Source organism: Zootoca vivipara, chromosome 1, assembly GCF_963506605.1.
Source record: "Zootoca vivipara chromosome 1, rZooViv1.1, whole genome shotgun sequence".
In the NCBI taxonomy this organism is placed as follows: Eukaryota; Metazoa; Chordata; class Lepidosauria; order Squamata; family Lacertidae; genus Zootoca; species Zootoca vivipara.
Genome location: NC_083276.1, coordinates 39,529,991 through 39,542,134, shown reverse-complemented (window position 1 = coordinate 39,542,134; position 12,144 = coordinate 39,529,991). Strand labels below are relative to the sequence as shown.

The 12,144-nt window shown below is 43.5% G+C and overlaps 1 protein-coding gene across 3 annotated transcripts in view; it reads left to right on the top strand.

Annotated features, from left to right (window-relative positions):
• Positions 1–11,165, top strand: part of RASGRP1 (RAS guanyl releasing protein 1) — a 51,853-nt gene extending 40,688 nt beyond the window's left edge. For all 3 annotated transcript variants that reach the window (XM_060273265.1, XM_060273269.1, XM_060273272.1), the window contains 8 exons: positions 192–272; positions 2,884–2,988; positions 4,113–4,222; positions 5,127–5,271; positions 7,041–7,077; positions 8,080–8,226; positions 8,984–9,354; positions 10,075–11,165. In XM_060273265.1, coding sequence (XP_060129248.1) covers positions 192–272; positions 2,884–2,988; positions 4,113–4,222; positions 5,127–5,271; positions 7,041–7,077; positions 8,080–8,226; positions 8,984–9,354; positions 10,075–10,206 — 1,128 coding nt within the window. In that variant the 3' untranslated portion in view covers positions 10,207–11,165. The remainder of the gene's footprint in view (positions 1–191; positions 273–2,883; positions 2,989–4,112; positions 4,223–5,126; positions 5,272–7,040; positions 7,078–8,079; positions 8,227–8,983; positions 9,355–10,074) is intronic.
• The last annotated feature ends 979 nt before the right edge of the window (positions 11,166–12,144 follow it).

Sequence of the window (12,144 nt, the reverse complement as noted above, 5' to 3'; positions counted from 1 at the left end):
CTAATACTTTCCATTAAAAATTCAAAATCAAAACAATAGTATTTTTTTTTAAAAAAACACAACACCATAATCTTATACCATTTCAGTATGCATTATAAAATGCTTCAGTTACACTTCTTTTAAAAAGACAAGCTCTTGCCAGAAAAGCTGCAGCAACTTGGAGAGTAAACTGTTCCTGTGTTTGTTTTCAGCTGTCCCTTGATCTTTACTACACGGAAGATGAAATCTATGAACTTTCATATGCACGAGAGCCAAAAAGTCACCGGGCTGCAGTAAGAATCCTAGCAATTCAGTTATAGTTTCCATGCATTAAACCTGCATGTTAGTACTTAACAGTGCTATTTTTACTAGATTAGTTTGGGTTTATAGGCTGCTTTTCTGCAAAGAAATTGTGCTTTGAATTACTTGGAGCCATAGCTTTTCAGCTCTGTAATATTTCAGTGAATAATGCCATAGCATTAGGGTTTGGGCTGGGTGTTCATCAGTATGCAGATGACACCCAGCTCTACCTCTCTTTTAAATCAGAACCAGTGAAGGCGGTGAATGTCCTGTGTGAGTGCCTGGAGGCAGTCGGAGGATGGATGGTGGCTACAGATTGAGGTTGAATCCTGACAAGACAGAAGTACTGTTTGTGGGGGGACAGGAGGCGGGTGGGTGTGGAGGACTCCCTGGTCCTGAATGGGGTAACTGTCTCCCTGAAGGACCAGGTGCGCAGCCTGGGAGTCATTTTGTACTCACAGCTGTCCATGGAGGTGCAGGTTAATTCTGTGTCCAGGGCAGCTGTCTACCAGCTCCATCTGGTACGCAGGCTGAGACCCTACCTGCCCACAGACTGTCCCGCCAGAGTGGTGCATACTCTAGTTACCGGTATCTCCCGCTTGGACTACTGTAATGTGCACTATGTGGGGCTACCTTTGAAGGTGACTCAGAAACTGCAATTAATTCAGAATGTGGCAGCTAGACTGGTGACTGGGAGAGGCCACCAGGATCACATAACACCGGTCCCGAGAGACCTACATTGGCTCCCAGTATGTTTCCGAGCACAATTCAAAGTGTTGGTGCTGACCTTTAAAGTCCTAAATGGCCTTGGTCCTGTATACCTGAAGGAGTGTCTCCAACCCCATCATTCAGCCTGGAAACTGAGATCCAGCGCCGAGGGCCTTCTGGCAGTTCCCTCATTGCGAGAAGTGAGGTTACAGGGAACCAGGCAGAGGGCCTTCTCAGTAGTGGCACCCGCCCTGTGGAACACCTCCCATCAGATGTCAAGGAAATAAGCAGCTATCCTATTTTTAAAAGACATCTGAAGGCAGCCCTGTTTAGGGAAGTTTTTAATATTTAATGCTGTATTGTTTTTAACACTTGATTGGGAGCTGCCCAAGTGGCTGGGGAAACTCAGCCAGATGGGTGGGGTATAAATAATAAATTATTAAGTATTATTATTATATATAGCAAACTGCTCAGTAACCTATTCCATTTATACATTTCAATAAGCACAAGATCCTTAATTCAAACTAGCAAAATAACAATATTTGTTGCCCAGATGCATCAAAATAATTTTGGAGCACATTATATCATAAAATTTTAAAGAAGTTCAGCACTAGCAAGAAAAAAAATAGAATATTTACTTCTTTGAAAATCGAACCTAGCAACCAGTATACCAGAGCAGAGATGAATACCAAAAGGCCACAAATTAGCTGGATGGTAGAACCCTCAAACCAGTATTTCACCACAAGCCAGGCAGGAGGTCAAAAGGGAGCCAAAACAAGCCCTTTCAAAGCCAGGGATAGTGACAAGAGCATATATTGTGGCTACCATTCCCCAGGACACCTCAAGCTTAATCTGGCCTCCCACTGCAGGCTTGACAAAAGGCCAGAAAACCATCTGGGGAGAGGAGGGAGGAGGAGAAGAGAGTATCTGGCTACTCTCCAATCCCCTTTCAAGTTGCTCTCTTTGGAGTCAGTCCAGTTGCTGCTGAAGCAACCCAATATCTCAGTTCTTCATGGGTGGGACTTCCAGACTCAGGGCTCTGATTGGCTTTTGGCTCTGCTCTGCTCTGCTGTCAGCCCATGAGTGATTAACGGACTGGAGGAGGCTCCTCGTGACAGTCACCTTCTTTCAAACCTGTTGCCTGCAGGTGCACTGCAGGTTCCAACACTGCTGTATTGCCATGCACACTAGGACATAACTAAGCAATAAAACTCGAGACTCTTAATCTCAGGGCTGTGGGTCCAAGCCCCACATTGGGCCAAAGATTCCTGCATCACAGGGAGTTGGACTAGGTGACCCTCGTTGTCCCTTCCAACTCTACAATTCTGTGTTCTATGTAACAGCATCTGAATGTGAATATTTCAAATGCAGGGAAAGTGCAACTTGCCAGCTATAATCTGGTATCTTCCATCCTTGTGAGAATGATATAATCAGAGTGAGGTTAAATGCATATAGACCTGCTACAGAGGTTTTCAAAACCCACCGTTCTGAACCATTTTTTCTTTAAAAATATTTTTCTAGAGAGTTACGTAACCAAGTATAGCTCATATTACTCTTTGTTGTTTGTTTTAATTGACCTCTTAAGAACTGTTACTGCCTTTGCCGGTTTTGATTATTTTTATAGAATCAGGCATTGTACTTTTATGATTGTGTGAGCTGCCTTGGGTGGGCTCTGCTCCGAAAGGCGGGATTATAAATAAATACAACTAGGATGCACCAAGTTAGTTGTGTCTCATGGGTTTACTTACATTTTCAGTATACATGCAATGCTTAATTTTTTTGTAAGGATGTTTTAAAATATCTAGGAATAACTGTTCTTAACAGATGGATTTATTTTTCTTTCAATAACATTAAAAAAGGAAGTTTGAATGTAGATGTATATAATTCTTATTTTAGCCTTTGACGCCTTCTAAACCGCCAGTAGTGGCAGACTGGGCCTCTGGTGTAGCCCCAAAACCTGACCCAAAGATCATTAGCAAACACGTTCAGAGAATGGTAGATGTAAGTATGCTAATTCTTTATCATGCTTGTTTTATATTAACATCTTGCAGTCCTGATTGGGCTCATGGTTTCATGGCACATTCACCATGGGAGTAAATATCCCTGTTGCAAGTTTCCCAGTCGTTTCAGATTTCCCATTCTCCTTGCAGCATTAAGTGGGACCGTCATGCAGTAGGTTTCTTTGCTCTCAGCTTCCAAAAGCAGGGAGCAAAAAGAGTGAAACATGCTTTCTGATGGTGTCCTCAGTTCATACCGTGAGTGCTGTGGATATAAACAGCTGGAGGTGGGAAAAACAACATGGGGCTGCTGATCTCAGTGGTGATCATAATGTGTAGCCCAGGTATAAGAATCTCAGTACTGTCACTTGTGCTTTAGAGAGATAACCTAGATTCATCTCTAGATATAGGACCCCCACTGCAGCATATAGCTTGCAATTTACTGTGCCCGGGGGGGGGGGGACGGGACTGTGAGATCGGGGAAAATGTAAGAGAATTTATGCGATGTTCAAAGAGTGAAGGAGGAGAATGAGAGAAAAGCAGATAGGTAGCCATACTGTGTGTTTTGTCAAGTTGTGTAAGCTAAATGAAGTCTTAGAGCAGGCATCCCCAAACTGCGGCCCTCCAGATGTTTTGGCCTACAACTCCCATGATCCCTAGCTAACAGGACCAGTGGTCAGGGATGATGGGAATTGTAGTCCAAAACATCTGGAGGGCCGAAGTTTGGGGATGCCTGTCTTAGAGTCAGGTGTGTACTTGACAAAGCTGCCGTATGTATGCAGCATATGTACTTATGTGCAGAGACCATAGTCAGAGCAGCTTGCAGAAGTCACCTTACTCCAATATACCTACATGCTAGTCAAGAATCTGCCTCATAAAACACTGCGCAGGTTTTTCCTATGAGAGGAACTAAGACTGCATGTACATAGATATGCCCACAAGCTGTTGTCATTGTTGCATTATATAACGCCTGTACTAAAATGCATTTCATTTTGAAATTAAATTACCATCGAACATTGTAGTGTTTGTTAGTATAATATTAACTTGTAGCAAGTGCTTTAAAAAACCAAACTGAAGTGATTTTTAGTTGGTTCCATTAATTTTCCCCCTCCCCTTTGTTCTTTTCAGTCTGTTTTCAAAAATTACGACCATGATCTGGATGGGTACATTTCTCAGGAAGAATTTGAGAAGATTGCAGCAAGCTTTCCTTTCTCGTTTTGTGTAATGGACAAGGACAGGTGTGTACATCCACACAACATTTATGCTTTTGCTCTTCCTTTTTAATTGCCATAATAGGTTAACTCAATGTTTCCCAACCTTTGGTCTCTAGCTGTTTTTGGACTACATTTCCCACCATCCCTGACCACTGGTGTTGCTAGCTAGGGATGATGGGAGTTGTAGTCCAAAAACAGCTGGAGACCCAAGGTTGGGAAACACTGGGTTAACTTATACCCACAAGCTTCCCACTCAGATGAACGGACTGAAGAATTGTGGGTAGTTGGGCTGCATTCTGGAAGTGGGCGGGGGGGGCACATGTCTCAAGACCACTAGCTTGAGCTTCCCTCCAATTGGTAGATCGCCCATTTGCGCGATTATTTTCAGAACAACAGCTACAAGCCAGGAACCTGCTTACCTTCAAAGCGTTAATGTTGGAACAACGTTCTTCTTTTATGTTTAGGGGAGGAGTCCCCTGTTGTGCAATTTCCATATTCCTCCAGGACTGTTCATTGTCCCAAATGGCATTAGAAATTGTAAAGAGCAATTTGAAGGTACAGTGTTAGGAAGTATTCCCTGGGCTTCTCCTTTGTTTCGATAATTGTGTAGCGTGTTCAGAATCAATTGTGAAGCCTGCTCCTTAAGCTGTTTTTGTTGAATGTTAAATGAGTTGCTGCAGAACTCATGACCTGCTTGACAGGATCGTGTGGGGTGTGTGTGTGTGCGTGCGTGTAATATATTTCTAGATGTTCATTGCTGTGAAAATGAATTAATGCATTTACCTTAGTCTCTAATTTGCCAGAGGGTTGGCAGTGTGTGTAGGTGGAGTGAAACAGAGAGGGGAGACACTGTTAACTGCTTGCGATTTTACCAGTATGAAACCTCAAATGACCCTCTTCCTTGTGTGTATGTGTATGTTTTTTACAGGGAAGGTCTGATTAGCAGGGATGAAATCACAGCTTATTTCATGAGGGCCAGCTCAATCTATTCTAAACTAGGCCTTGGCTTCGCCCACAACTTCCAAGAGACCACTTACCTGAAGCCTACGTTCTGTGACAACTGCGCTGGATTTGTAAGCTTGGGTTTAGGGGCATTTTTAAAAGTAAATAATGTCACATGCTGCACGCAGCAAACTGTTATCCACAAATATTTTATTATAGCATCAGCTCTAGTTTGCTGTTAGCATGGCTAAATTAACTTTGCCCCTTTAGCTTTTAATAGTATAATTGCTATTAGCTGCCCGAATGGGGAGGAACCAGAGCTTTTATTTGTATTTTTATTTTAAGATTTCCTACCCTCCCAACACTGTAAGATCTCATGGCGGGTTTCAACAATAGAATCTACAATTATTAAAACAAATAAAACCATCACAATTATAAAACACATCATGCAGTTCCAGATGGATATAAATTCAGTAAAAGTGGTGGGTAAAACATGCTGGTAATTTTCTTAGACAATTAAGAATCCAAGGGAGTCTAGATTGTGATTGTGGTTTAGATTTTGATAGTTTTGGAGCTCCGTGGATAACAGCAACACTTATCTCTTGCATAGGATTTTCCAGTGCTTTTTAATATATTTTTTTAAGAAAAGAAGGCGCAGGTACCATGAAGTTGTCACATTAAGTGCCACACTTTTAACTTTAAAAAAAAAATGTGTGGGTACTGCGTACCTTTGAGTACCCCAAGAAAAAAAGCACTTGGATTTTCTATCTGGAGGTTTAGCCTGTTCTTAATGGGGGAAAGCATTGATTTTTTTAAAAGGAAAAGCAGAAGGCCTCAGAACATGTGCAGGTGGGTCATTTTGATTGGATAATAATAATAATAATAATAATAATAATAATAATAATAATAATAATAATTTATTATTTATACCCCGCCCATCTGGCCGGGTTCCCCCAGCCACTCTGGGCGGCTTCCAACAAAACAGAAATTCTAAAATACAGAGATCCATCAAACATTAAAAGCTTCCCTAAACAGGGCTGCCTTGAGATGCCTTCTAAAGGTCTGGTAGTTGTTGTTCTCTTTGACCTCTAGTGGGAGGGCATTCCACAGGGTGGGAGCCACTACCGAGAAGGCCCTCTGCCTGGTTCCCTGTAACTTGGCTTCTCGTAGTGAGGGAACCGCCAGAAGGCCCTCGGAGCTGGACCTCAGTGTCCGGGCAGAACGATGGGGGTGGAGACGCTCCTTCAGGTATACCGGACCGAGGCCGTTTAGGGCTTTAAAGGTCAACACCAACACTTTGAATTGTGCTCGGAAACGTACTGGGAGCCAATGTAGGTCTTTCAGGACCGGTGTTATGTGGTCACGGCAGCCACTCCCAGTCACCAGTCTAGCTGCCGCATTCTGGATTAGTTGTAGTTTCCGGGTCACCTTCAAAGGTAGCCCCACGTAGAGCGCATTGCAGTAGTCCAAGCGGGAGATAACTAGAGCATGCACCACTCTGGAGAGACAGTCAGTGGGCAGGTAGGGACTCAGCCTGCGTACCAGATGGAGCTGATAAACAGCTGCCTTGGACACCGAGTTGACCTGTGCCTCCATGGACAGCTGTGAGTCTAAAATGACTCCCAGGCTGCGCACCTGGTCTTTCAGGGGCACAGTTACCCCATTCAGGACCAGGGAGTCCTCCACACCCGCCCGCCTCCTGTCCCCCACAAACAGTACTTCTGTCTTGTCAGGATTCAATCTCAATCTGTTAGCCGCCATCCATCCTCCAACCGCCTCCAAGCACTCACACAGGATGATTTCGCAGAATTGGAGTAGTGAATTGAGGTTGCGGAAAGGTATGAGTCTACTGTCTTAAGTTCACTGTAGTGTGATAATATGTCTTTGCTTGAATTTTCAGCTCTGGGGCGTTATTAAACAAGGATATAGATGCAAAGGTAAACACATTCTGCTTTTGTTAATGAAGATTTTAAATGTCTTGTAAATGACAGCAGTGCTGTGGTTCTACTCTAAGAGTGCCTTACCATATCCATGACCCCGTTTTGTGTTGTGAAACTTTCTCCTTTGATAAATAGACCTAAGAATAAGCTGAGAGACAAAGTCTCAATATATAGGAAGTTCAGAGGGTCTAGCATGAACCACCTAGAAACATTCAAAGTCACCCCGTATCTCCCCACCCCCTGGCTTCTTCCAGCTCTCAGATCCTGCATCCTTCTAGAAAACAATTTAGATCAGGCACGTCCAACAGGTAGATCGTGTTGTGATCTACCAGTAGATTACTGGACGTCTGTGGTAGATCACTGGCTTCCCCCAAAGAAGCTCATCATTTTTGCCCTGCACCCCTAAAAACGTGGCTTTCTCCCTCCCTAAAAAAAGTTCAACAACTTTGACCTGAACCCCTTAAAAGGGGATGGATCACTGCCAGTTTTTAACTCTGTGAGTAGATCGCAGTCTCTTGGGAGTTGGCCACCCCTGATTTAGATAATTTAAGGAATCATTCCCTCCTACACTCACACATTTTGGACATTAAATGGTAGGTGATTGTATTGCTTGGATCCTAAGCAGCAGCAGAATGTAACACTGCCATGTGATCTGAATTAAATATTGCATTAATAAATATGAAAGTGGCACAAGAAGTAACTCATAGTAAAGGAAAGTACTCTGTCCTTGCTTATTACAACTATGGCTGCAATCCTAATCCCATTTACTAGGGAGTAAGCAACATTGGACATAGTAGAGTCAACCACGCATCGACTTGTGCTGTAAATTGTTTTTTTTTTTTTAAAAAAAAAGCATTTTGTGGGGTTTCTACAGAGGAAAGAGCTTTGGCCTCATGGGGTGGGAGATGAAGTATTAGTGTGAGAAAAGACACCCCTCCTCCCCCTGCTTAGTTTTTGCTTTCAAGCCAATGACCTTCCCTTGTTTGTATTTGTTTGCAGATTGTGGAATGAACTGCCACAAGCAATGCAAAGATCTGGTTGTATTTGAATGCAAGAGAAGAGCCAAAGTCCCAGCAGTAGACAACAGCCCTGCTTCAGCCCTTGCATCTAGTCTTTGTCCCATGGGGCTCAAAGAGCACATGCATGGTGAGAAAGTTTCTTATGAAGAAACTCACGAATGAAGAAATTGGGTTAGCCCAACTCCATTCCGCTCCTACACCATTATCACCTATAGCAGCCTTTCCTAAACCTGGGGTCCCCAGATGTTGTTGGACTTCAAATCTCATCATATCAGAGTACTGGTCCTGCTAACTAGGGATTGTGGGAGTTAGAATCCTAGTTGTAAACCACGTTGCGTGCCTTTCTTTAAAAAGTGGAATAGCAAAATATACATGTTTTCGATAAATTTTCAGTAATCCTATTGTTATCTCCACATTACAGATCACATAGTTGTTTTGTTTCTTCACTTCACCAATGCAGCTGGGAGTGATATTAAGTAAGCGGGCAACAATGGATAGAAAGAGAGGTCTGGAAAGAATCATAGAATCATAGAGTCGGAAGAGACCACAAAGGCCATCCAGTCCAACCCCCTGCCAAGCAGGAAACACCATCAAAGCATTCCTGACATATGGCCGTCAAGCCTCTGCTTAAAGACCTCCAAAGAAGGAGACTCCACCACTCCCTACTCCTTGGTAGCAAATTCCACTGTCAAACAGCTCTTACTGTCGAACAGCATTTTAATGTAGAATGATACATAGTTATATCAGCAAAGCATTTCACCTACTTGCATAATTCATCGCAAGGTTTAAAGGATAGCATGCAACTCACTTGAACCACTGCCCTGCTTTCCTCTCCCATGTTCATATTCACCTTTGTGTTTTGTGTGTTTTCCCATCCCCTACAGGTCTGGAGGAGGGAGGATTTCCATTTCCTAATGGAGAAGTTGTGGAGCACAGCGAAGGCAGCAAAGACAGAACTATTATGCTTATGGGGGTGTCAGCTCAAAAGATCTCAGTGAGGCTAAAGCCATCTGTGGTACACAAGAGTACACAAACTGACTTAGTGGTGGCACATAGTGATGGGCTTCCTGGGCAACAGACAGAGCCAGGAACGCTACCTGAAAACACTCTTCTGCAGCCTACTCCGCTGTCGCCGTGTCCAAGCCCGGTTCTTAGCCGTAAAAAGGCGTATGTGAAATGGGAAAACAAGGACTGCAGTCAAAAAGCAAAGCAGGAGCCCTGTGCTCTAAAACCCACATACCAGGAATTAGAGCAGGTACTGCAAACAGTTTCTGAGAATCACATGTAATAAATAACAGAGTATGCAGTATTACCACTATGACAAATGGGAACCGGTTTGGGAAAGTCAGAATTGACTGGGAAGACCCAGGTTCAATTTTGTTCAGTTGGTAGGTAACATCCCTGATATATCTACTGCTAAATGTCAAATACGTAGTTATAAGGGATGTGATACTTTTAAGGGAAGTAGCTGTCGGCTGCCTAATGAGTGTCATTGGGGTGGAAGCCTGTTAACAAAGCAACCCCACCTTGTAATCTCACTGACTGGGATGGGGAGAGAATGGCAGAGCTACCATCAAATCCATTCCTCTGCCATTTTCTTGTAGCCAGGTTGGGATGGAGCGACATTTTCCTTCTCCCTTCGCATTGCCTCCAATGGGTAAGGCAAAAAAATCTGTATATTAGACAGATGTGTTCTCTTAGAGCCTTGTATAAAATGTTGTCTTTTGCACATGAAAGCATGTCTCGTTTTCTTGAGAGATGCAGTAGCAAGTAATTGCTCCTCTCTTATGCAGACAGCTGTTTATTTTTCACTCCATTTACTGTTCAAGCTGTTATAATTTAAATAATAGTTTGGTGAACCTGGAGAATAAGATGCTAGTCAAGCAAGTGTTTCTGCTAAGGAGGACTGTAGATACTGAAATTGTTCTTTAAAGTATATTCCGCTCGGATGACACCAACCTGTGTTTTTGCTTAGGAGAGAAACATCCTTACAACAGAGAATGAAGCTTTAAAGCTACGGCTTAAACAGGCACATAAGAAAATTGAATTCCTCAGCATTCGAAGAAACCACATATTGGACAGCAGGGAACATGGAGACTGCTTGTAGCCAGGAGGACAGTAAAGGCAATGGGACCTTTGACGGTGATGCATTCAAACGTATGCAGAGTGGCAAGTTTTTAAACAGGTATTCCTGTTCAGTCTTCCCTGTCCTGCCTGATATTAGTACTTGTGGGCATATGCATGCCTTGTCAACAGGTTTGAAACATTTTGCCCTTTGTTTGGCGGGAATGACAGCATTTGGAATTATGGCAAGAGTTACTCTTGCTGCCTTCATAACAAGGGGTGGAATTCAGTGTAGCTCTCAGTGTGCATGGCAAACAAGGTTCACACACACAACGGTCCCAAAATCTGCTCATGGACCACACACACACCCAAAACAAATCTACTCCAGAATATCTCACAAGCATTTGGAGCAGATTTTGAGGGCATGAGGCGGGGTGGGGTGGGGGGGTGGGCTGACTGCAGGCAGTAGGAAAGGAAGAGGGGAAGCTTTATTGTGTGCGCAGGCGCCTGTTACATGAATGACACTTCTGTGCTGGATACACCCCCTACCTCTACAGCCAACCTTACTGCCCTTGGAGGGTTGGCATAATTAAGATTAATAATTCAAAACTGTAGCCCTGCACAATCAATACGTATTAGTTATACCTGAGGACAAATACCTGTTTCCCCTTTTTTAATACGTAGTCATAAAGTAAGCCATGGCAGGGGTTTAAGCATTTGAGAAATATAAGACATACCCCGAAAATAAGCCATACTTCCGCGCCGCGGAAACCAATCCCCACAGGCACCTCCACTCACAGAGTCACTCCATGCGGCCGGCACTGCAGGAGTGCGATCAGCTGTGAAGCGGCACTCCAAGAGCTCCGCTTAACAGCTGATTGCGCTTCCGACTTGCTTGCTGCATCCCCGCGCTCCGCCTTCTTGTCCACCGCCGTCCCTGCCGCTTCCGTGCTTGCCGCCACCACTGGGCTCACTGCTTCCTTGCCTGGCCCAGCTAAGGAGCTTGGAGCGCCCTGCAGCGGCGGGCAGAGCGCCTGAGCTAGCAGCCTCCGCCTGGCCAAGGAAGCCTGCCGCCCCGCCACCCGGAACCGGTGGCTGCTGCAGCGCCGAGCACTCAAGAGAGCCCAGCAGCGCCCTGAGCCAGCACCCTGAGCCGTAAAAACCATACCGGTAATAAAAAAATAAGACATCCCTCCAAAAGTAAGCCACCCTGTGTGTTTTTTGAGGAAAAAGTTATAAGACGGTGTCTTAAAAAAGGGGAAACACGGTAGCATTAGAGATGCTAAAAGCTGCTTTGTATTGTCTTGCGAAAATCACTTTAGATTCCCATCTTATGATTCTAGAACTGACACATAAATGATGCACTGTAAAATATGGTATCAGACACTTGTGACCCTTTCTGTAGCTTGTGTTATATTTATTCACAACTTCTGGTTAAATCTCTGGCTTCAAATTGAGTCTATAATTTATTTTTTACAAGTATGACATTACGATGTGCCCAGCAATGGTGGTGTTTGTACTTTTGTGTTCCACTGTGTATGCTTATTCCTTTTGGAGTAATTTCATGGTTAAATAACTTTTTTTGTACTTTCACTTACAAAGCCTAGAGTAAGAGGCTTGTAAGATTATTTGTGTCAGCAGCTTCTGTAATGTCAATTTGTGAGTTGAAGGAACTAGCACCTGTTCTTATTGTTAGCTGAGCTGATAATGTAACTACACTTTACAAACTGTAAATATATATGCAATATTTAAAACTGACCAAGCATGATTTTTTAAAACCTATGTGAACTGTGTTGATTCTTAGAAGCTGTACACTAAACAAGAACAATCTAGGGAACATAAAAATGAAAAGCTAAGCTGACACACATGGCAAGTTTGCTTTTTCTTTTGCAAACATTTGCCCTCCTTCAGCAATCTTCTTACAGGCAGCAGAGTTTTCTTTCTGGGCAAACCCTACAAAGCATCTAGTCAAAACTAGTAC